Source organism: Giraffa tippelskirchi, chromosome 5, assembly GCF_054371585.1.
Source record: "Giraffa tippelskirchi isolate mGirTip1 chromosome 5, T2T-mGirTip1v1.2.pri, whole genome shotgun sequence".
Taxonomy (NCBI): Eukaryota; Metazoa; Chordata; class Mammalia; order Artiodactyla; family Giraffidae; genus Giraffa; species Giraffa tippelskirchi.
In genome coordinates this window covers 162,142,607-162,168,044 of record NC_137279.1, presented here as the reverse complement: position 1 = coordinate 162,168,044, position 25,438 = coordinate 162,142,607, and the positions used below count along the sequence as shown (strand labels likewise).

Sequence of the window (25,438 nt, the reverse complement as noted above, 5' to 3'; positions counted from 1 at the left end):
ATGCTTGTAATCTGTATTTTGATCAAGTATCGCAGAATGGACTGTAAAAGGCTTTATTTAGACTATGTGAAATTAGTATATGTTAATTAATAAAACTGAATGGTAAAAAAAAAAAAACTGGGTCCTCTTTTCTCACTGTCATCTAGCCTTTCAGATTAAGACTTGGAGTTTGGGTGCCATATTTGGACATGCCATGTTAACTGCACCCCTTCTGGATCAACCTGCCCCATAACCTCCTCCTCCACTCAACCCCTTCCCCTGAGGGAAGGGTACATTCTAAACAAATTGGTCTTCTCGCTACTTCTTTTTTAAAATTAAAACAAATAAATTATTTATTTATTTTTGGCTATGGGAGTCTTTGTTGCTGCCCGGGTTTTGCTCTAGTTGAAATGCACAGGCTTCTTCCTGTGGTGGCTTCTCTTGTTGCTGAGCCCGGGCTCGAGGGCCTGGGGGGTTCAGAGGTTGTGTCTCCCCGGCTCCAGAGCACAGGCTCAATAGTTGTGGCCCACAGGCTTAGTTGCTCCATGGCATGTGGAATCTTCCCAGATCAGGGATCAAACCTGTGTCTCCTGAATTGGCAGGTGGATTCTTTACCACTGAGCCTCCAGGGGAGCCCCTTCTCGTTACTTCTAACATATGCTCTAGCCTAAGACAGCAGTGTCTCCCCGCTCACCCCATCTGTCTGACTAATTCCTTCAGGTCTCAGTTTAAATAAAAGTCACTTCCTCCAGGAGGCCTCCCTAATTTCCTGGACTGAGGCCAGCCCCTCCTCATCCCTCAGTGAAGGCTTGGGTTGTGGCTTCCCCAGTCTCTGCAGACACTGCTGTACACATTTTCTGCAGTACTCTGTAAAGGTCTGGGCTGGATAAAATAATTGTGATAATATCTTTAATAATTTGTTTGGTGTCTCTTTCTCTCTCTCTCTCTTTTTTAACCTGACAATAAGTGGGCAGGAACTCCCTCCATTCTGTCTGTGAATAGTTGATACTTATTTTAGTCCCCAATGTCTCATCTCCCTGGAGCACTATCTCCCCATTTTCCTGTCAAACGCCTACTCATCTCTTTTAAGATACAATTCTAAATCAGCTCCTCAGTGAAGCCATTGCTGAATTCCTTTAGGTTGGGTTCTTATTCCTGAAGTACCCTATATTTACCTCTGTCATGACAATTATATATTGAAGCCACCTGACTTTGATAGCAGGATCCAGGTTTTACATAACTTCTCACCTGCAGTGCTTAGCAGGTGCCTGGACAGAGGAGATGAATGAATTCAATAAACACGGGGTAAATGAATAGAGCCACGTGACCTTCTAAGAGAGTGACAATCATTAAGTCTCATAATGCTATCCTCGGGTGGAAAGATTTTAAGACTATTTATGTCAAGAACTGGTTACTATATTACCTCCCAGCAATGTCTTAAGCCACACAGTAGATACTCATCAACCTCTCTTGGCATTTCCTACTTGCAACACTGGATTTATCATTCACTTATGTTTATAGTCAGTTCTAAGGATTTTCAAAGATCCTTCTCACATTCTGGTTCTTGGGAGTAAAGATTTGTTGTAGGGAGGAAAAAGTATATTTCATTTTATATTGGATTCTCCTTTTTCAGGGTTCAGTTATGATGATGATTGATCTCAGATTTTTTTCTACTTCTACTACCTTAACAATTGAATTGTGCAAATCTTGGTGTAGAAACTGATACTGATACAGTTCAATGAGCAGGGTAAGTAGAGAAAAACACAGACCAGAAGTAGACGTACTTGGATGTTCTTGATGTTTCAAAATCTTGCTTGGAGGATATTCAATTCTTTTAATTGGCCTATGTCAAGATTTTACAGTGAATATCATAACCGCAACTAAGATTAATATTTTTTTCTACAGAATATTTTTATGTGTTTATATCATTGAATACATCCCTCCTGAGCATTTTCCATCCAAGGAAGCATGTTCTTGATTTATATCTGGACTCACCAATTCATTAAAAGAGGTAAAACTGTGGATCGTGAGTGCCAACCTGATTTTGGAAGTGGAGTAGATGCCCCTTCATCCTGGTATGGGTTTGATAATAATAACAACAGATAATAATAATCTGTCTGACCTCCAGCACCTACTCCTTTGTAGGTTCTGATTGTCCTTTGAAGATCTTCTCCCTTATTCTCTTCTCTGGCCATGTGGTTTGATGGAACTCCCATCAATACTTTGGTTTTAGAGGTGGGCAATTGACCTACATCTCAGCCAACCTAGTATTATTAACAGTATGTCCTATGTCTGATTGGTTCAGGGGTGGATATGAGGCCCAGTCAGATCAAAGAAACACCATCCTGGGAGGACATGAGAAACTGCTACCTCCATCTCACTTATTCTTATGGACAGAAAGTGGGAGTGGCTGGACACTATCACGTGGAGACTGAGGATGAAGCTAACTCTTCCCCAGCAAGCTGAGAGAGAAGAGATGGCTGAGATGACCCCACATAGCCCTTCTGGCTGCTTTGCTGTGAAGTCATGGCCCTTCCCTGTGTGCCACCAACCGCTTCTTCCTTTCCTGGTCCAGAGCCATCCTCAGAGGCTCATTTGACAGCTCTCAGGGCAACCCAGGCTGAGAGGCACCCTGCTTGGATAAGGCATTTCACCGCTCGGGCATTCATGTGCAGCTGGCTGTTTGAAATCCTGCCTCTTCTGACTTCACTTCCTGAATGTGCTGACAGGCCTCTGAGCCAAGCCAAACAGGTTCCCAACGCTGTGCCTGCAGAGTATTCCCCTGTGAGTGCAGCTGGGGAAACAAAACTTTTCTCCAGCCCACAGAGAGGACCTGCCAGCCCTTATATGACCAAGAAGCAGGTCCTGGGAGACCTTGTTGAATCTTAATGGAAAACGTTTTCATTTCAGTCATGGTGGTGTGGGGTGTGGGGTGTGTGTGTGTGTGTGTGTGTGTATGTATGCATCTGCACTAGCTTGGGCAGGGAGGTGGGATTCCTGATCGTTTCTTCTTAAGTTAACAAATCTACAGTGGAAAAATGACTAATTATTGCTTGCCTGTTCTATACAGGGCATCTGAACCTTCCAGCATATATCTGAACCTTTCGGCAACCTTCTGAGGTAGCCATGGCTGGCCTCATTTTTACGAAAGAAGGACTTAGCAACATTAAAGAAATTGATCTGCACCTCCCACCTTGAGCTTCCAGGCTGAACCCCTGGGCACCTAACTCCAAAGTCTCTGTGTCGCCACTAAGTCCTAAAACTCCACTTCTCTCTTCTAACTTATAACGTCTCGATTCTTCATGTGGTCAGAAGGGTAGCAAGGAACTATGGAAAGGGCAGAGTCTCTGGTGTGTTCCCCGTTCTGTAGTCTTGCAAGTTAGTTTTCTTCTCTGAATCTCAGTTTCCTCATTCGCAGTATGCAGTGATAGCAATGCCTATGGTAGGGAGGCTGTGAAGTTCCACCGAGATATAAATTCATGTGGCAGTACTACTCAAGGGCAAGGTCATAGGTGAGCAAAGCAACCTCTCTAGAATTAAGAAGAACCTGGATTCACTTCGAGCTTCCCCAAGTTACTTATTGTTTTAACCTGAACAAGATAGAAACCTCCATTTTCTCATGTATTACAATAAAACCTTAACATTCACCTTGTAAGTCCTAGTACAGTGTCTGCTACATAGTAGAAATTTAGTAACTGGTATGTATATTGAATATTTTATAGGTTTTTTTAATTTGATTATACATGTGGCAGACACTGTTGTTTCCTACTAGAGCGGTTAGGAAAGTCTAGGTAATGCTACAATAACAAGATGTCCTCAATTCTCTGTGTCTTAATACAACAAAGGTTCAATCCTTGCACCTGTTAAATGTCTAGGGTAGATGCTGGGGGTGGGGAGGGACTCTAATCTGCATCAACGTCATTTAAGGACCAGGTTAATAGATGTTCCATCTCTGTGCTTCCACAGTTGCCAAGCCAGGGAAAAGGAAATGTGGCAAATCTCACACTTCCTCTTAAGGAAATCAAGGACGTGACCACTGCTGGTATTTCACTGGCTGACAAAGTCACAAGGCCTCTTACTCAACATCCAAAAGGTAGAAGATAGGAAAGTACTACCCTACCTTGTACCCAAGAAGAAAACCGGAAATATCTGGTGGAGAGCACTAATGACTATCTACCAGTCCAAAAGCCATCCTCCAACTCAGTTATTTCTTGCTATCAAAGCCTTGATTTTTACTTATTTGTTAAAAAATTGTTATTTATTTGGCTGCATCAGGTCTTAGCTTTGGCACGCGGGATCTTTCCTTGTGGAATGCAGGCTTAGTAGTTGCAGTACATGGAGCTTGTCCCAAGGCATGCAGGATCTTAGTTCCCGACCAGGGATCAAGCTCTCATCCCTTGCATTAGAAGGTGGATTCTTAATCACTGGACTCCCAGGGAAGTCCTTATTGATGCTGTCTTGAGTCTACACAAGGAGCATCTCTCACACCCTGAAGATGGTAAAAGGAAAAGATGAAAGCCCATGATAATGTTGCTCAGCCACTACATTCGCCTGGGACCTTGTTTAAATTGTGCCTCTGTTACTGGCCTGTGTAAGCATCCTAACTGGTAGCGTGATTAGATTATATAATGGTCCAGGTGCCTGCTTATCTTTTTTCAAGATTTGCCATAAGGTCAGGATGTTCCTCTCTCCAAACATGAATACAGGATGAATCAAATACAACCTGGAAGAGATCTGCTATCAGCAGAAGCTGACAGACAGAAAGTCCCGAGGAGGCCTGGGAAACACCCAGGTTCTGTCCAGGTAGCTAGTGAATATTTATAGCCCAAGAAGGCAGTAACTCAATGATCTGGTAACCCAGTTTTTTGAAGGAATGATGAAGCAACCATCAGGCAATGTCTTTTAGTGGATGTACATGAAGGAAGTTTGTATAGCAAGAAACTGTCAGGGCTTCTCAGCACTAATATTCTGGTCCCTCCAGAGTGGAGGGGTTTGCATCAGGGCAAGAAGAGTTCATTAGACATTACTAGCATGGATGAAATATCCCAGGAGACTATCTGATTACCTTTGCTCAGATGCTGTGCACATCAAAGAACCTTCTGATGACTAATTCAGTTCCTCAGGGTCCTTACTGCAGAATCAAGGTGTCCTGGGATCACCAGGCATCTGGTTTGTGGAACAATAGAGGAAAACAATATGGTTCTTGATGGCTGGGGACCTAATCATGGCCCCACCAGTCACTGAATGAAGAGCCTCAACAAAAACTCTTAAAACTCACCGGGAGCCTCAGCTTCTATTCCTGTGAAACACAGCTACTAACAATGATACATTCAGGGTAGTGGTGAAAATAAAGTGAAATTGAAGGGATGAAAGCACAGTGGAGAGGACAAAAGTATAAACTGGTCAGTACCAATCTCAGTGCTCACTCCTCTCCTCTGCTCACCTGAATCCAGGAAGATAGGCCTTCCCGTCACACTTAGGGTACCCTAGAGTTTTCCCCAGGCTTCCCTTTGTGCTGACCCTCCCTCTGGAATTCCTTAACCTCTCTTTTCTACTCTTGACATGTTGAACTCTTAAATCACCTCAGTTCAATTCAGTCGCTCAGTCGCGTCTGACTCTTTGTGATCCCATGGACTGCAGCATGCCAAAACTCCCTGTCCATCATCAACTCCCGGAGCTTACTCAAACTCATGTCCATTGAGTCGGTGATGCCATCCAATCATCTCATCCTCTTCGTCCCCTTCTCCTCCTGCCCTCAATCTTTCCCAACATCAGGATCTTTTCAAATGAGTCAGCTCTTCGCATCAGGTGGCCAAAGTATTGGAGTTTCAGCTTCAATATCAGTCCTTCCAATGAATATTCAGGACTGATTTCCTTTAGGATGGACTGGTTGGATCTCCTTGCAGTCCTAGGGACTCTCAAGAATCTTCTCCAACACCAAAGTTCAAAAGTATCAATTCTTCAGTGTTCAGCTTTCTTTAATCAGTCTCAATTTGAGTATTTCTCCATAAAGACCAGGATAGCAAGCAAACTCTTGGCGTGGAACAGACAGTACTTCACAAATGAAACCTTAAACTTTTCTGCTTCTTCTCCTTCATTTTTCTTCTCACATCTTTATTTCCAGCCTCTCCAAGCAGCTTACAAGTCCCCCATCACATGTTTTCTGATGCCTTATGCCTTTGCATACACGTTTCTCCTCCTTCCTTTTCTGCCTGCTGAGTTCCACCAACATGTCACTTCACCTGTGAAGTCTTTCCTGATAAAGATGCCTCCTCCTGCATCTGGCACCTCTTTCTGCTTCATCTCTGTACTCCTCCACACCAGACTGGAGTTCCTGGAGAACAGGGTTCGGGTTGTAGGCCCAGGGCAATGCCCTTTTGCAATGTCAAAAGTCCAAAACCAAATAAGTGGAGCCAAATTCCAGAGTTAGGAAGGGATTGTTTCACCTTCTGTGGCTATCCCAGCTTCTAACCCTCTTCCCTTCTTCTATAACATTCTACTTGATACATACAGAAGTAGGTGGTGGGAGCAAGGGGTGAGCAAGACTGAAAGACATTTTTTTCCTTGGTTCAATAGATGTGCATCTTCTCTAGTAATAAAATTACATGGGTATTAGATATATCAGCATGTCTCCATCGAGCAAACCTTGAGTACTAACTTCTGGACCCCTGAAATACATTAATGTTATAAACAGAAAGTTCTTTCTGTCATTACCAACGAAATAGTTGGTTTTAATAAAGCTACATCTAGAACTATTTTTTGTGCCTGCCTAATGATCACATTTTATCCTTCCCCATCTCCACCTCCAAGCCTAATGCTTCAAACAGGCCCATTTGATATAAGAAAATGCCCACCTGCACTAGCAGAGGAGGGAAGGGACACTCTGTGTGGCTGGGGAAGAATGGTTGTTTAGTTGCTTAGTTGTGTCTGACTCTTTGCGACCCCAAGGACTGTAGCCTGCCAGGCTTCTCTGTCCAAATTTCTCAGGCAAGATTACTGGAGTGCGTTGCCATTTCCTTTTCCAGGGGATCTTTCCAACCCAAGGAACAAACTTGCATCTCCTGCACTGGCAGGTAGATTCTTTACCACTGAGCTACCAGGGAAGCCAGGAAGAATGAAGGTGCTAACAGTTTAATTCTCTTAAGAGTACTCATTGAGAACTAGGCTTTAGTACCTGGTGATTGTCCAGACTTGACTTTTCTGAGGGTCTTCAATCCATTTGGAGTTGTACACTTGGAAATGGATGAAGTATGCTGCACTAGAAGAAATTAACCAAGAATTATTTTGGAGCATTTAAGTTCAATTATCTATCCTGTTAACACACATTTATTTTATGAACATCTATGCAACCAGGAACTTTACTAGGAATCTGAGGTCCACAGGTGAATAGGGTAGGTTCTGACTATGACACATAGAGGTTCACAATGATAATCCTTTGCTAAGTTCTATCAGAAGTTTTGATAAAATGTTAGGGATGTTCAATGGAGAATAGTCATTCCACCTGAAGAGGGAGTTAGCACGAAAGGCACCACAGAGAAGGTGCCACTTTTGCTAAGCCTTGAAAAATGGGTAGGATTAAGCAGTTGAGTCAGAAGGAAAAGTATTCCAGGCAGAGAAATGTGTACAAGAAGCATGAAGAGATGAAAATGCACGAAATTCAAATTCACACACAGATATGTTTTTCATAGTGAATGTATAAGCATTCAGCTTAGAAATTAACCTTTTTTGAGTCATGGAACTTTTTGAGAACTAAACAGAGCTAATATCTCTCTCCCTAGGGGAGTATGTGTGTATGTGTGTACATACGTACACACCCATATGCAAACACAATTTTGTAGGCGTTTTCACTGAGTTCATGAGCCCTCTGCCTCAGTGGACACAAAGAGTTAAGAATTTCTGAAATATACATACATAAAACAAAGTAAAACAGGATTCATGGTTTCATGTACCACTGGTTTCATCTTCCCCAACTGTTAGTGTTACCCAAACAACAACTCATTGAGTGTCAAAAATAACATTGACTTTTTAACATTGACTTTTGAGTGTCTGCAAGTATCTGATTTTCTGTCTCCAAATTTTATAGGAGATCATTGGTGAATTTCCTCTGCCACAATTACTTTTTTCTGTCTCTATTGTTAAGAGTTTCAGGGATATACATTCAAAGCCATAATTGAAACAAACAAGGGTAGCCATAGGTATGAGTTTCAGGCTTTTTTTTTTAAACGTCAGAGTCTAAAGCAAACTGGGGAGTGGTGTGGCTTTTCTGTGCTGCTCTGTTGTCTGGGCTTAGTCTACCTCTGCAGGTAATTAATTCCCCAGCCTGCTTATTTTTTCTAGTTGGCTCTTGTTTAGCTTCCACAGAGCCCCACCCCAGAGTGCTTTATTGTCCCTCTGCTCACTATTCCTACTTATGGTTAAAATAAACTCACCTTCCGGGTTGCTGACATCAGCAAATTTGCTGTTTGGCAAACTCCTCTCTGCTCCCAGTAATCCTTTGTTAAAGAAGTATTATTACAATGGAGTATCTGATAGGTAACAACTCAGTCCAATCCTTCCACTCCTAGATATCCTTCCAAGGAAAGACTCTTTGTTTCTTTGGATTTACAGCCACAGGCAGGATATTAGCACTCTCAGGCCTGTTGGGTACTAGAACACTGCTAATGAGCAAACGGCCTGCCTCAATTAGTGGTTTGTGAAATATTCCTGGATATCAAACTGCTTTTGCTGCTTGATAATCACACTGGCTCTTGGGATTAAAAGCAACCAAGCAAAAATTGTTCCCTTGTTGAGTTCTGCCTTATTGATCTCCTAAGTTTTATCTGCAGACAGAATTTAAGTTTGCCATTTCCCCAGAGTGAAGGTTTGATTTATTAATACATAAGCAATCACTGCATTTATGTTAGTGTTTTTTCTCTTGTGAATCTTTTTATAGTATCTAGATTACCATCTTTTGAGAGTCTATAATAATTTAAGCAAGGTTATTTTAGAGACAAATGAAGAAACTGTAGAAGAATTTGAAACAGTAAACTGCTATACTGGTAATTTGTCTAGGCACAGGTGTTTATTTCAGGGAGGGGGTGAGTGGAAAGAGAAGTAGGGGGAGAGAGAGAGAGAGAATGAATGAAGCAGGGAGACTGTTTCATCCAGACTGCAACTTCTGTGTTGACTTTTCCTAAATTCTTTGCTTCTTAATTACCAAATAACTTCAGATGGCAGTAATGTTAACCCCAGCAACTGAAAAGAAAAGCTTCAGAATAGAGCTTGGGAAGAAAAAAAGTAGAAAAGGGAAAGGAAATCAAGATCTGTTATTGGTATTTGAATACGTTTATTGTGACAAGAATGCTGCTATAAATATTCATAAGCAAAGACCATCTCTTTTATCTAGGAATTGTTCAAGATTCCAAATTGGAAGGATACAGCTTTTGTAAAAATCTGCCACCGTTCCTGCTTTGAGAATAAGCATCTATTGTTTAAATTTCTACTAACATTATAAATGGTCACAGCACATGCCACTTGATATAATCCAAACTAAAATGTTAGATTTCCCAGTGGGCTGTCCCTCTCCACCACAACCTCCCTTCTCTCATCTTTCTGAAATGCCACACTATCCTTTGTAAGCAACTCTATGTAGAATGCTGGGGAGGGAAGAGCGTAACTTGATGAGAGCATCAGCTGCAGTTCTTTCTCAAGTCCAGCAGACAACAGTTTTCAGGGCCTGCTAGTAAGAAGCACCCACAGTGATTTTAATTGACACTCAACTCTTTCAACTTCACCTAGACAAGTAATCTACAGATAATGCAGAAAAGAGGTTGGGGGAGGGGTAACTTTTTCAATATTTTATTGTATTTTCTTAAATATCCTTTCTGGAATTTTCAGAAACAAAACATAAAAAAATTATATACTTTATTACAAATGGTAAACTCAGAGTGCTCCAAATCTCTTATTTACAAACAAGGCTGGGCAGGACACCCAAACAAACAAACATGAAATAACTTACAAAGGCATGAAGCTGTTTATTGACAGTAATCAGCTTTCATCAAATTAAAAAATATATATATGTACATACACAGTTATGGAAGGCAGGCCAGAAAGAGCTCATCTGCAGGCTGGGCCTTGCTCTCACAAACCTCCCTCCCGCCTCCCCTCCCCCACCCCCTTTGTGTTCTTAAGGAGTACTACAGAAGCGATCTACAGTCTCTATTGCAGTTTGCAACCCCCTCCCCCACCCCACCCCTTTAATACTGAATGAGATCGAATGTTAGGTCCATGCAGTTCTTGGTCAATGTTAAAGAAAAGTCTAACGTTCTGTTTGCGCGGGGACAGCCCGTTCGCAAAGCGGGGCAGCCCGCGAGCGGCCGCTCCCTGGCTCCTCGCCAAGGGAGGGCGCGCCAAGTCCTTCCCACTCGTGCACACTGGGGGCGCCGTCAGGACGCAACCCAGTCCAACTTGGATACCCTTGGCTTTAGTCCTCGGACACTTTTTTTTTCCTCGGTGTCTCTCTCGCAACTTGTCAAGTTCTCAAATCTGTCTCTCTGCGTTATTTATATTTTTTTCTCCGTTGCCCCTCAGCCCCCGACAGTCTCGCCTCAAAACGTTTGCAACTGCTGCGTTAGCATGAGTTGGCACCCGCTGTTAACGTGGTTCATGACTTTCTGTTTAAGCTGGGCCACCTGTTCCCTGAGCATGTTGGCCGTGGACGCCAACTCCGAGTTCTGCGCTTTCAAGGTTTTCACTTTTTCCTCCAGCCGCGCGATCCTCTCCAGCTTCCTTTTCCGGCACTTGGAGGCAGCGATGCGGTTCCTCATGCGCTTCCTCTCCGCCTTGATCCGCTCCTGGGACTCCATGTCAATGGGAGACAGGGGCGGCGTTTCCCCGGGCATCTCGGGCACCGTCTGCGGCTCCTCCTTCAGGGCCTGCAGCCGCGGGTGCTGCACTGGGATCTGCTGGGGCAGGTGGTGCGGCGGCTGCGGCGGTTGCTGCTGCTGCTGCTGGGGCTGCGCGGGAAAGGCCAGGCCGGCCGCGCCGTAGGAGGGCGCCCCGCCGCCGCTGCTCAGCGCGCCGGGGTTGAAGTTGCTGAGGTTGGCGTAGACCGGCGGCTCGCTGTGCAGGCTGGCGCTGAAGCCGCCGCTGCCGCTGCCGCCTGCCACCGAGGCCACCGCCGGGGCCACCAGGCCCGCCCCGCTGACTGGCTGCGCCGCCGACGTGACGCTGGGCAGCGTGTTCTGGCTGTGCAGTTCGGCCAGGGCGCGCACGAAGCCCTCGGCGAATCCCTCCTGCTCATCCGTCACGTTCTTGGGGCACAGGAACTGGGTGGGGGTCGGCGTGGTGGTGATATGCCCGTTGCTGGACTGTATGATCAGGCGCTCCAGCTCGGGCGACGCCAGCTTGAGCAGCCCCACGTCTGGCGAGGTGAGGAGGTCGGAGTTCTTGGCCCGGAGGTGCGGCTTCAGGCTGCCCACCGGGTCGGCCAGATTCAGGGTCATGCTCTGCTTCAGAATCTTGGGGTTACTGTAGCCGTAGGCGCCGCTCTCAGACTGGAGGAACGAGGCGTTGAGAGCATCGTCGTAGAAGGTCGTTTCCATCTTTGCAGTCATAGAACAGTCCGTCACTTCGCGTGGGCTTAGTTTAGGCTGCACGCAGAAGTTTCGGGGCCGCAACAGCGCGCTGGCAAGCGGGGGACACCCGCGCCTCCCGGGGCGGCAAGCAAGGAAAGTTTCTGGAAGAGCGCGCGCCCCCGCCGGCTGGCAGCTCCCCCCCGACGCCCTCCTCACCGGCTCGGTCCGGGGGATCGCAGGGTTAAGACGCCGCCCGCGCTCTTACTTGTCCGCTCGCGCGCGCCGCCCGGTTTTGAAAAGTCGCGGTCACTCACGGAGCTCTCTCGAGCGCAGCGGTTCCTCAGAGCCCGCGGACGAACTCGCTTCTCAGTGGTAGCAGGGAGCGCGGACCCCGCGGTGGCCGGCCGGCGGCGGGTGTCCGCCGCCCCGACTCGGAAGACTGTCCCCTCCTCCGCTGCGAGGGGGAGGGGGCGCCCGGCAGCCGCGGCTCGCGCTCGCCCAAGTTCAGCAACCGGTGCGAGCGAAGCGGAGCGCACGTCCTCCTCTCTCCGCCGCCTCCTCGTCTTCACCGCCGCCGCGGCAGCTTCGGGCGGAGGCAAGGTTTGCAAAAGTTCGTTCCGGGACCCGGCGGCCACTTGTCCCCTGTCTTCCTGGCCGGGAAAGTTCTTGCCGCTGCAGCCGCTCTCCGGACTTCCCCGGGCGGACAGTGGCCGCTCTCCGCGCTGTCAGCAGCGCCCGCGCAGCGGGGCTCTCCGCCTGGGGGCGGCTGGAGAAGGGGCTCTCCCGGCGCTCCCCAAAACACCAGGCCAGGAGCCACAAGCGCTAGCTCCGGGCAGTTGGAGAGAAATTGGAAAAGAAAATAGGATTTGCAGTCCTTCCCGACTGACTGTGCCTGTCTGTCTGCCTGCCTGCGTCCGCGCACCTCCACTCCCGCCTCGCAGCTTCAGCCACACTCAGTGCAACTCTGAGCCCTTATCCAGCCGGAGCTCAACACTTATCTGCTACCAGTCAACCCCTAAAAATAGCCCATGATGTCACCCCAAGGCCTTCCCATTGGCTCGCTTCGCTCTCAGGGGGGCGGGCCCACCCGTCGCCATGGAGACCCCACCCTAGAAGATTCTTCCCTGGGCCCGCGGAGGCTCACGGGATGAGGTAATGCTCCGTTGCCCTCCTACAGTTGGGCCCTTCTTTCTCCTCCTTCCCCCCCACCTCCGCGCGACTCGCGCCCCTCTCTTCCCCCTCCCTTCCCGGCGCGTCTTTCCCGGCCCGCCCGGTGCATTGTGGGCTGACGTCTTGGGGTTTGACTGTCTAGTGACGGTGGCTGCCGCGAGCCGGGCGGACTCGGGCGCTCCCAGCCTCTGAGGGAAGTGGGTTGAAGTTTAGGGCTCGGACGGGAGTGCCACGGATGCTAGGACCTAGGAGGCCGGGGAAACCGAGCCAGGTGTCTGGGGCCGAGGGCGCGGGGCGGGTGGTATTTCCCCACTTGGGAGCTCGATGTCACCCGCGGGCACTTCGCCGCCGCGCGGGGCGGGCCGGGCCGGTTGAGCGCCCGGGCCCCTGCCCCCCCGCACTTCCGGGAGGCGGGAGTACCGCCCTTAAGGTGGCTCTGATAAGTCCCCTGTGGGGGCGAGTGAACGTGGCTTTTAAATTTGGGGGCAGTTCGTGAGAATCGGCCCCCCACGTTGAGAATGCCCTGAAGTTTGTCTCCTGGTCAAGTTCAATAGCGACTGTCTGGCTCTGTCTGGAAGCCCAGTGATTTGCATTGCTTGAAATTGGGTGTTCGGCTAAGTGCCTTCCGCACCCCCACCTCACCCTCTCGACCGTGGGAGAAAGGGTGCGGGCGTTCGCATCTTTGCTTCGGAGAGGTTTCTTACAGGAGGTGGATTTAGGGGGCAACTCGGCGCCTAGTTGTGAACGAGCGTTTAGGGAATCCGAAACTCGGGGAACCCCGGTGATCGTCTACTCCCCGCCCCCGCACAACATGCATAGATTCACCGCACATCACACGTATACACAAACACACACACACGCACATGCCACTCCTCTCGCCCCGATTTGCTTCCGGGAAAACAAGTCCGAGAGCAGCAGACACTTGCCAAAAGTCACGCAGCGAGTGAGTAGAATAAAGATTTAAAATTGCTCTGCTCCCGACCGGGTGGTGGGCCCGTATCCTGTGTAGCCTCTAGGAAGCGCTAGACCCATGTAAGTGGTTCCTTTTTAGTGGTTGTTATTTTCTCCTCCCCCAACCCCGCACCCCTTAGAGACGAAAGTGTAGGGTGGAAAGAATACCGAAGTCTGGAATCGTGGGTTCTCTCCTGGCCAACGCTGCCGCGGTGTGAAGGGAGCGAATCAGAGAACTTCCCTGAGTTCCTTCATCTGCAAGTGGGGCTGGTGAGACCCACCTCACAGTCCTAGGTTAGTGTAGAGTCATCGCCTCCAGGGCTAGGAGGTGGTCACCAACAGCCCCCTTCCCTGCCCTGCGTCGGAGCTTCTCAGAGCGTCCATGGAATGCCAGGATATAAGACTGTGACTTGGCAGGAACAGGTGAACTTAACCTGTGAGGAGGGTGAGGGAGGAAAGGCTCAGAACTCAGCTCCTTCCAGGGTTTTCTCCAGGACCGTGGTTTGACGTTGGACCTGCAGCAGTTTATGTCCCTAGGTCCTAATTCTGGCTTTTCAGCTTCTGAGATTGGGGGACTTTAGCCTTGGGTTTATAACCCGGAGCTTTAAGGTATTTGTGGCTTTGAGAGTTGAGATTCAGCAGTCCAGCAGCAGCTGGTGTCAGGGACATCTTGACAGCTTTCCTTTACTTCCTTTACTTGCCTCTCATTCCCGCATGCAGCAGGGAAAACAGTGGCTACTGTGAGCCAGGCAGTAAGGTGGGGGTGGGAAATACAGTGATGACAAGATCCAGTTACTTTTCTCCAGGAAGGAACATTTTCCTCTATATTGTTGCCCTGAATCATTTTCTTTTGAAAATGCGGGTTTTTTTAAAAAAAAATAATTGTAATGATAACTAGTAAAAATGGATGTCATATAGTAAACACCTACTATCAGCCAGGCCTTCACCGGAGAAATTTATATATGCTGTTTATCCCCCACAACTATCTTGAGCTACATATATTATTATCCAGATTTAATATATGAGGAACTAGGCCCAGAGACTTTAAGTATCCTGCTCAGGTCACACAGGCAGCTGGAAATTGACTTCAGATGTTTGTTACATTCCCTTTTTATATCTTCTCTGCTATGGGAGACTTTCTTGTAAAGTAGTGATTGTCTGCAGAGGAAACGGTGTTTAGATAGTGCAATGGGAGAAATTGTCTTGCCCAGTTCTCTGTAGCTCCTTTCAAAGCCTCTTTTCAGAGCTCCTGTATTTAGAAATTTCAAAACTTAGGACGTTATATAAATATATATCTTTTGCCTAAGGGTTCTATGTGTTCCTCTCTGCCTTATGTGGTTTAGTAGGCTGATTTTCTCCTTATGCTGAGAAATAGCATATTTCATCCAAAAAATAACAGATCTTTTCATGTTAACGCCCTTGCTTGGAAGCCTTCACTGGCTTCCCCTCACAACCAGAAGAGGGTTCAGATGCCTTTGTGTGGGAGGGGGCCCTTTCACAGCCTGCCTCCTGCTCTCCAGCCCCATCCCTCACTCCGAGGATCAGGAAAGCCTGGGCTCTGCTGCCGCAACAAACAACCCTACCATCTCAGTGGCTTACCCCAGCAAGTTTGTTTCTTCTCATGCCACGTCCCCACTGTGAGTCTGCAGGGGAGTTCCATTCACCATGGACTTGGGCTGAAGAAGGCTTCATCTTGATGCATACGTCTCGTTACTGTCTCAGCTGGGTGGAGGGGAGGCAGCAGATCATCCACTGGCTCTCAGAGCATCCACCTGGAAGTGACACACTGCACTTCTGCTCACGCATCCTTAGCCAGAGCTAGTCACGTGGCTTTGCCTGACTTTAAAGCTCTGTAATCCTGCCAAGTGTCTTGAAGGAAGAGAGCCAGGAATATTTGGGGAACAACACTAATGACTCGAACAGTCTCCCTTTCTGTTCACTAAGTGTTTGGCTTACTGTCCTCCCTCAGGCAGAATTCCCTCACACTCTCCTCAAGGGGGTTGACCCTGCAGACCCATCTAGTCACAGTATATCGAGCTCACTTTCCAGGTAGTGGGTGATAAGTAGTAGACTCTATATTGGCTCCAGATGTGCCTCTTCATCCAAAGGCAAGATGTCTGCTCAGCACACCCTCAGGGTGTAACAGTGGGACAGACAGGATAACTGCAATGGATACACCAAAGTGAAGGAAGGAGACACTACTGTGAACAGTAATCCACAGAGCAGACATGTTGCCCATCCCGCACCTCACCCAACACCCTGATTAGACCTGGATTCTGCTCCCTAAGTGTAGCAGCCCTGGCCATTGTTTTCTGTGACCCCTGGCCTCGTACTCTGAGAGACTCTTCCTTCTCTACATATAAAGCAGGCATAGGGAATAGGTTTTAAAATCAGCTTTTAAAAATAGGGATAGACGTGGGGGGATACAATTTCCTTTAATCCAGACTGATGTTCTTTTGGCAGTGTAGCTCTCCCCAAAGTGTACGTTTCTTATCTATTTGATTCCAGGTTTTCTATGTGCCAGTAGCCGCAGCCAGTTCTTTTCTAGACAAGCATCCGTGGTTTCCATGTTTCTTTGCTTTCTTGATGTTGTGGCTGCTGATCTCTCTCTCATTCACCTCATTCTCATATTCTCTCTCTCTCTGTTTCTCTGTCTCTCTCTCCTGACTTGGTTTTTGAGTGCTTTGGGCTTATTGGGCTTAGGTGGGAGAGTCTTACTTTTCCTTCCTTTTCCAGAGCCCCTTTCTCTAATTGAAAGATATGCTGAGTGACATCTTAATTTATCCAGAAGTTTTAACAATAGGTTTGAGGCCATACCTTTGACTTTAGCCGTACTTCAGGGCTGTTTTTCATTGGCCGTTTCTTGCTGAAAACCTTCCTTAATTTTATATTTTACTAGTTGAGATGGAGAAACAATACCTTCCTCTAACCCTTCATATCTCTGAATTTATAGTTTGTCCGCACTCTTATTCCTGCTTACAAACTGGCCAAATCTTCTCTGAGCTCACATCTTTTTTGTAATGTTTCTAAGTGCATCTAACAGCCACCAACACATGCTACTAACATTTTGTTTTACAACCTCTTGCTTTAGTTCATTAGGTTCATGATATGCCTTCTAGATTATCACAGTTCACCAAATAGATCACCATCCTTTTACCTTCTGATAACAGAATTCTTAATTACTGACCTCTAAACACTTCGATTATTGTTGTTATTATATTACCCTGTGTCTAGGTGCCAGTTCTTATGTCTGTCAGGACAGGCTAGATTTGCCACCATAATAACCCTAATATATCAGTGGCTTAACAAAACAATTTTATTTCTTGTTCATACTACTTGTTCAAGATCAGAGGGGCTTTTCTCAATATACTCACTCAAAAAGAGTCTGAAGGTTTCATCTTGATATGTGTGTGCTTCTACAATCACCCAATCACCTTAACAGGAAAAAGAAAGAAAGGTGAATTTGTATTGGCTTTAAAAGTTGTCTCCAAGAAATGACATATGTTAGTTGTGTTTATATAGTGTTGGTTAAAACTAGTCATGTGACCTTGTCTTACTTAAAAGGTTCAGGAAAGTGCAATCCTACTATCTGCTTGGAAGTTAAGAGCTGGAAATGCACGCGTTTGTATAGGCCAGGTAATGGTATGGTAGTGATGCAAAAATCTTACCCAATGACAACCACAGAATTATTCCTCACTCCTGCTGCATGCCCATTATGGGCTGGCCATGTCTCTGCTTCACATACATCATCTTTGGTCTGGGACCTTTTCTGAAACATTGCTTATTGTCATGTCAGAGAGAGAAGAACATGGTGCTTTAAAGCTTCTGCTGCAAGCAGTTCACGTGGTCAAGCCTGTTGTCTGTGGGGAGGGGCAGCAAGTATTTGCAAATAGTAATACAGTCTACCACACCCTACACTACGCATTCCTCCCATTCCATAGTCTCAGTTACCCTAAACATTTTCCATAGCTCTAACATTTTCCTGGTTTTCCATTTACTATATTTATTTATTCCATTTATTTATTATTCTTTTTTCCATTTATTAAATTCCATTTATTATAAAATATCCTTAATCAAAATGCTATCTGGCCAACTCCTACTCATCCTTCAAGACCCTGCTCAAATAATTGCTCCCTCTGAAGCTTGCTCCCACCCTCAAGTAGTTATTATCTTCTTTGACTGTCTTCATTCTGGGTACACACCTGAAGCTGTGAATGTACCTCACGTATTCTGCTTACAACCCTGACTCCAAATACAGGAACTGTGTCTTACTCATTTTTTGTATTTCCAGTGCTTAATGCAGGGCCTGGCACATGGAAGGAGAGAAGGTGCTCAGTAAATGCTTATTGATGGTTTTCTTAAAAACAGTCTAGAAAATACTGATATTTAGTGTCTTAGTCAATAAAGAATCTGCTTGCAATGCAGAAGGCCCAGGTTTGATCCCTGGGGTTGGGAAGATCCTCTAGAGAAGGGAATGGCAACCCACTCCAGTATTCTTGCCTGGAGAATCCCATGGACAGAGGAGCCTGGCAGGTTATAGTCCATGGGGTCACAAAGAGTCGGACATGACTGAGCGACTAACACTAATATACACATATTGGGATTAGGGGGTATTTTAATAGTCAAATAGCAACAGTAACTTGTTTTAATACATAAAATTTAGAACATGTCAAATTCCCCCACTGAACCCTCCCTAAGCACGTGCTATTGGACTTGGGATAAAATCCAGATTCTTTACTTTGCCTGTAAGATCCTACATGATCTCAGCTATCCTACCTCGCCAGTCTGAAATAATTAGTACCTATCCCCTCACTATTCTGCAGCTACACTGGCTGTGATTGTATCAGTCAAGCTAGCCTAGTTATGCTCCAGTAAAAAACAACTCCAGATCTTAGTGACAAAAAAGTTATATTTCTTCTTTCTGTTCCACATCCGTCAAGGGTTGTTAGGAACTCTGATCATTTTGCCTTCCTCTGGGATCCAGTCTGATGGAGGAGGTACTTTCAGGAATATTATAGATCTCATGGTAGAGGGAAAGGGAGCTTTGAAGGACTTTGTGTGTGTGTTAGCCACTTAGTCATGTCTGACTCTTTGTGACCCCTTGGACTGTAGCCTATCAGGCTCCCTGAAGGGCTTTAGCCAGGCAATTAGGTACATTTTCCAGGGGATGTCACATGACACTTCTTAGAATTCATTGGCTAAAACAAGTCTAGCCACAAGCAGACCAGGAAATGCAATCCTATTTGCCTGGAAGGCAGTGAGCTAAAGTATCAGTCCTAATAACTCCCACACTGGACTTCTTCAGTTCCTCAAACAAGACAGACTGTTTCTTGCCTAAGAACCTTTATATGCACCCTCCTACCTCTTCCTTGTTCCTTGGTCAATTTCTATTTCTTTAGAGGTTAGCTTAAATGACACTTAAAGAGGTTTTCTTTCATACTATACCCCAACACCCACCCCCATCTAAATTAGGTCCCCCTCTTATGCTTTTTCATAAGTCTCTATGTTTTTTCTTTATAGAAGTTGAGGAGCGTGATAAATCACACCTCTTTCTTCCTCTCCCAAGTTCAGAACCAGCTGAAGGTTAGATACAGAAATCAGATGAATGGGGATTGCAATGTCCACTTGATAGCTGATATGGGCTGGATTGGAGGGCATGGCAGATGTAATGGATTTCCTCATGTTTCACCCTGAATTAAACTTACCCACTGCTCTCTGGCAAAGGCGGGCAGCTGCAAAGTGAAGGTGAAATTGAAAGTCGCTCAGTTGTGTCCGACTTTTTGCGACCCCATGGACTATACAGTCCATGGAATTCTCCAGGCCAGAATACTGTAGTGGATAGCCTTTCCCTTCTCCAGGGGATCTTCCCAAACCAGGGATCGAAACCAGGTCTCCTGCATTGCAGGCCTTTTCCAAATGGACATTGACTGTGTGCATCCTGTAGACAAATCTATTCTGAGAAAAGAGAAAAGTGGCTGGGATGAGCTCGCTGTTGTACACACCATCCCCCTTACTGTGATGTCTTTTCAGCACTCAGAACACCTACAAACTTTTTTTAATTAAATTAATTTATTTATGTTAATTGGAGACTATAATTACTTTACAACATTGTGGTGGGTTTTGCATACATTGACATGAATCAGCCACGGGGGTACATGTGTCCTCCATCCTGAACCCACTTCCCACCTCCCTTCCCATCCCATCCCTCTGGGTTGTCCCAGTGCACCAGCTCTGAGTGCCCGCTTTCATGCATCGAACTTGGACTGGTGATCTATTTCACATAAGGTAATATACATGTTTCAATGCTATTCTCTCAAATCATCCCACCCTCGCCTTTTCCCACAGAGTCCAAAACTCTGTTCTTTATATCTGTGTCTCTTTTGCTGTCTCGTGTATAGGGTTGTCATTACCATCTTTCTAAGTTCCATATATATGCATTAATATACTGTATTGATGTTTTTCTTTCTGACTTACTTCACTCTGTATAATAGGCTCCAGTTTCATCCACCTCATTAGAGCTGATTCAAATGTGTTCTTTTTAATAGCTGAGTAATATTCCACTGTGTATATGTACCACAGCTTTCTTATCCATTTGTCTGCCGATGGACATCTAGGTTGCTTCCATGTCTAGCTATTGTAAACAGTGCTGCAATGAACATTGGGGTACATGTGTCTCTTCCAATTCTGGTTTCCTTGGTGTGTATGCCCAGCAGTGGGATTGCTGGGTCATATGGCAGTTCTATTTACAGTTTTTTAAGGAATCTCCACATTGTTCTCCATAGTGGCTGTACTAGTTTGCATTCCCACCAACAGTGTAGGAGGGTTCCCCTTTCTCTACACCCTCTCCAGCATTTGTTTGTAGACTTTTGGATAGGAGCCATTCTGACTGGTGTGAGATGGTACCTCATTGTGATTTTGATTTGCATTTCTCTGATAATGAGTGATGTTGAGCATCTTTTTCATGTGTTTGTTAGCCATCTGTATGTCTTCTTTGGAGAAATGTCTGTTTAGCTCTTTGGCCCATTTTTTGATTGGGTTGTTTGTTTTTCTGGTATTGAGCTGCATGAGCTGCTTGTATATTTTGGAGATTAATTCTTCATCAGTTGTTTCGTTTGCTATTATTTTCTCCCATTCTGAAGGCTGTCTTTTCACTTTGCTTATAGTTTCCTTTGTTGTGCAAAAGCTTTTAAGTTTAATTAGGTCCCATTTGCTTATTTTTGCTTTTATTTACATTACTCTGGGAGGCAGGTCATAGAGGATCTTGCTGTGATTTATGTCAGAGAGTGTTTTGCCTATGTTTTCCTCTAGGAGTTTATAGTTTCTGGTCTTACATTTAGATCTTTAATCAATTTTGAGTTTATTTTTGTGTTTGGTGTTAAAAAGTGTTGTAATTTCATTCTTTTACAGGTGGTTGACCAGTTTTCCCAGCACCACTTGTTAAAGAGATTGTCTTTTCTCCATTGTAAATTTTTGCTTCTTTTGTCAAAGATAAGGTGTCCATAGGTGCATGAATTTATCTCTGGGCTTTCTATTTGGTTCCATTGATCTATATTTCTCTCTTTGAGAACACCTACAAACTTAAGGGATCATAAAGTAACAAGGGCCCTTAAAGCCACCTTCCAAGTTCTGCCCTTTTCCCAATGCAGGAATCCCTTTGACAGCATCACCTCTACTTAAATCATTCTAGGGATCCTCAGAGCTGGGGCCTGATAAGTCTACTGAATACTGCTGAGAGGACCTCACTGGGAACATTGTGGACATAAAATTGTGATCAATCCATGAGATCTCAGAGAAGGTCAGCCAAATGGTTAAGCAGCCCAAATCTATGTCCCGTGGAGAAGAATTGAAGGAACTGGGAATATTTACCCAGGGGGAGGAATAAAAGACCTTGAGACCATGTAGTTCGGTTCAGTTCAGTTCAGTCGCTCAGTCAGGTCCGACTCTTTGCGACCCCATGAGTTGCAGCACGCCAGGCCTCTCTGTCCATCACCAACTCCCGGAGTTTACCCAAACCCATGTCCGTCGAGTCAGTGATGCCATCCAACCATCTCATCCTCTGTCGTCCCCTTCTCCTCCTGCCTCCAATCCTTCCCAGCATTAGAGTCTTTTCCAATGAGTCAACTCTTCGCATGAGGTGGCCAAAGTATTGGAGTTTCAGCTTCAACATCAGTCCTTCCAATGAACACCCAGGGCTGATCTCCTTTAGGATGGATTGATTGGATCTCCTTGTAGTCCAAGGGACTCTCAAGAGTCTTCTCCAACACCACAGTTCAAAAGCATCAATTCTTTGGCGCTCAGCTTTCTTCACTGTCCAACTCTCACATCCATACATGACCACTGGAAAAACCATAGCCTTGACTAGACGGACCTTTGTTGGCAAAGTAATGTCTCTGCTGAGAAGTCTCCAAATAGTTGTGCAGCTATCACATGGGGGAGTTAACTTATACTGTAGGTTTTGAGATCAGAGCAAGGGAATAACTAGAAGTTACAGAGGAAAGCTCTGCTATAATTAAGGAAGAACTTTCTGAAGTTATAGTTATTTATCAATGTGACAGTTGCTTTTAAAGTAGAATGGAAAATCATCTACTCAATACATATTTACTGCTTACTATGTACCAGACTCAATACTGGTTTAGCGTATGATAATTCCTAATGGGCTTTTAGTAACCTATAGTATTCAAGTTACACTTTATTTTCAAAGTTTATAAAAACCTTTTAAAATATTCTCTTTTAGAATTTGGGAATGGTCACCAGTATTAGTGGCTTTGTTTCTCAGTTCTGGAACTGACCACCCCCTTTTTTTTCCTTTCAAAATGTGAAAACCTGAGATGATATTTTCTCATGTCAAACATTAGTTATGTGGACATTCTTCTATCAAAACAAATGTTTTTAGTGTCTATAAGTCAAAGTTACCTGTACTTGGGATCGCTTATGACTGAATACTCCTGGGGATTCCCTGGTTGTCCAGAAGCTAAGACTCTGCACTCCTAATGCAGGGGGCCCAGATTTGATCCCTGATCAGGAAACTAGATCCCATATACTGTAACTAAGACACAGCTCAGCCAAATAAATTAAAAAAATAAAGTTAAATCTTAAAAGACTAGATACTCCCTTACTATTTGTGGAAGAAGAACTACAAAGTTTTTCTAAAACTCCTTTTCCTTTCCTCCTGAGCATACAGCTCAGCCACATTTCCCAGCCTCCTTTGTAATTAGGTGTGGCCAAGTGGCTGAGCTGAAACCAGTGCAAAAGAGGTGAATGTGATGTGTGCCACTTACAGACCTGGCTCATAAAACCATCTCTCCCCACCTTCTGGTTCAATGTCAGGTTCGTAGAGAAGGGCAGAGCCGTAGGTAAAAGGAGCCTGGATCTTGAATGACCACGTGGAAGATTAATTGCCCACTGGCTAAGATTTTTTTTTTTTTTTTTGCACTGGACTTTACCTGAATGAGAAATCAACTTTAGTCTTGAAACACTGAGATTTTTGGAGTATATATGTTAAAGCTGCTAGTGTCTTCTTATTCCAACTTGTGCTGCAAGATGCCCTCCAAGACAGAAGAGAGGTGGAACTGAAGTTAAGAATTTTGTTTTACCCTTTCTTGTTTAAAGAGAATTAATGGAGGAGGCAGAAGTAAAAGACACAGCACTTAATTACACACTGATGCTTCCTTTTTGCTTATGTTTTCTTCCCAACTGATTTATAAATTTCATGAGACATGTTGCTTTGTCTTACTTTCTCTTGTATATTTAATCTTTTGGTGGATATTTATTGAGCAATTCCAGGTGCTTTGGGGATTTCAGAAGAAGCATAGGTAGCATGAATTATTAAGTGTTATTCATTATTCAGCAGTTTTTGAGAGTTCACTATGAGCTAGCCACTGGGAAACATTGGTGAACAAAAGCCATGGTACTTGCCCATAAATTGGGGTATAGCAAGGAAAATAAAAATAAGGAGCCAAGACTAGTTGAGCATGACAGTGCTGTGAGAAAGGACAGGATCTTCTGGGATGCACATGGAAGGGACGTCTGCAGGGGTGGCAGTCAGAAAATTGTCCTGTATTAAGGTGGTGAATATGTTGAGACCTCGAGGATGAGTAGGAGTAGCCAGAAGAAGAGGAGACAGTGGAGACAGGAAGAGTATTCTAGGAAGAGTGAATGCATGTACAAAGGCCTGGATATGGGCTTGAAGATGGGGTTGTGTTTGGAGGGACCAAAAGGTAACCTGAAAAGGAAGCATGCAGAAGATGAGCATGAGAGGAGGAACTCTTGATTTATGTATGCACATACTTGATAAATGCATATGAAAGACCTTGTACTCTATGTGTATACATTTTGTTGTTGTTCAGTCACTAAGTCCTGGCGGACTCGTGACTCCATGGACTGCAGCATACCAGGCTTCCCTGTCCTTCACTATCTCCTAGAGTTTGGTAAAACTCATGTCCATTGACTCAGTGATGGCATCCAACCATCTCATCCTCTTTTGCCCCCTTCTCTTCCTGCCCTCAATCTTTTCCAGCATCAGGGTCTTTTCCAATGAATCGGCTGTTCACATCAGGTGGCCAAAGGATTGGAGCTTCAGCTTCAGCATCAGTCCTTCCAATGAATATTCAGGGTTGATTTCCTTTAAGACTGACTGATTTGATCTTGCTGTCCAAGGGACTCTCAAGAGTCTTCTCCAGCACCACAGTTCAAAAGCATCAATTCTTCAGCACTGTGCCTTCTTTATGGTCCAATTCTCATTTCCATATGTGACTACTGGAAAAGCCATAGCTTTGACTATATGGACCTTTGCTGGCAAAGTGGTGTCTCTGCTTTTTAATATGCTATCTAGATTTGTCATAGCTTTTCTTCCAAGGAGCAAGCATCTTTTAATTTCATGGCTGCAATCATCATCTGCAATGATTTTGGAGCCCAAGAAAATAAAGTCTATCACTGTTTCCATTGTTTCCCCATCTATTTGCCATGAAGTAATGGAACTAGATGCCATGATCTTCGTTTTTTGAATGTTGAGTTTTAAGCCAGCTTTTTCCACTCTCCTCTTTCACTCTCATTAAAAGGCTCTTTAGTTGCCTTCGCTTTCTGCCATTAGGGTAGTGTCATCTGCATATCTGAGGTTATTGATATTTCTCCCAGCAATCTTAATTCCAGCTTGTGCTTCATCCAGTGCAGCATCTCACATGATGTACTATTCATATAAGTTAAATAAGCAGGGTGACAATAGACAGCCTTGACATACTCCTTTTCCAATTTTGAACCAGTTCGTTGTTCCATGTCCAGTTCTAACTGTTGATTCTTAACCTGCATACAGGTTTCTCAGGAGGAGGGTAAGGTGATCTGGTATTCCATTTCTTTAAGACTTTTCCACCAGTTGTAATCCACACAGTCAAAGGCTTTAGCATAGTCAGTGAAACAGAAATAGATATTTTTCTGGAATTCCCTTGCTTTTTCTATGATCCAACAGATATTGGAAATTTGATCTCTGGTTTCTCTAACTTTTCTAAATCCAGCTTGTACATCTGGAAGTTCTTTCTTCACATACTGTTGAAGCCCAGCTTGAAGGAGTTGGAGCATTACCTTCGCTAGCATGTGAAATGAGCGCAATTGTGTGGACAGTGTATGCATTTACCTAGAAGAAAATATGGCTGATTTACCATCAAGATGTCAACATTTGTGATATTTGAGTAATTTCTATTTTTCCCCTTATGTTTCACTGTTTGTTTTAAAACTGTATACAGTAAACATGTGTTACATTAGGAATTTTGAAACTCAGAGTGTATTTTCTC

At 45.0% G+C, this 25,438-nt stretch overlaps 2 protein-coding genes across 15 annotated transcripts in view; both read right to left on the bottom strand.

Annotated features, from left to right (window-relative positions):
• The window catches only part of LOC145505043 (protein CFDP2-like), a 78,188-nt gene extending 62,731 nt beyond the window's left edge, over positions 1-15,457 (bottom strand). For 4 of the 13 annotated variants that reach the window (XR_014052749.1, XR_014052746.1, XM_081486717.1 and 1 more), the window contains exons 1-2: positions 15,255-15,451; positions 7,154-7,237 (exon numbers count right to left, since the gene is read on the bottom strand). Coding sequence is in view for 1 of the 13 variants with exons in the window: in XM_081486717.1 (XP_081342843.1) it covers positions 7,154-7,237; positions 15,255-15,315 (145 nt within the window). In the remaining 12 variants the exon portion in view is untranslated. Of the gene's footprint in view, positions 1-331; positions 6,648-7,153; positions 7,239-13,823; positions 14,090-15,254 lie in introns of those variants that run through there. The other 9 variants (XR_014052747.1, XR_014052750.1, XR_014052742.1 and 6 more) reach the window with 9 other exon arrangements.
• JUN (Jun proto-oncogene, AP-1 transcription factor subunit) lies at positions 9,288-12,506 on the bottom strand. 2 transcript variants are annotated; one of them, XM_081486719.1, is made up of 2 exons: positions 11,194-12,506; positions 9,288-11,160 (listed from the first exon to the last, which is right to left on the bottom strand). In XM_081486719.1, the coding sequence occupies exons 1-2, from the start codon at positions 11,571-11,573 to the stop codon at positions 10,566-10,568; spliced, it is 975 nt and encodes a 324-aa protein (XP_081342845.1). In that variant the 5' UTR covers positions 11,574-12,506; the 3' UTR covers positions 9,288-10,565. The 2 variants fall into 2 exon arrangements, with proteins under 2 accessions (XP_081342845.1, XP_081342844.1); XM_081486718.1 differs by having other exon boundaries at positions 9,288-12,506.
• Positions 15,458-25,438: the final 9,981 nt, after the last annotated feature.

Coding starts and splice junctions, on each gene's coding strand:
- JUN (XM_081486718.1), bottom strand. CDS start 11,573: ATGACTGCAAAGATGGAAACGACCTTCTACGACGATGCTCTCAACGCC.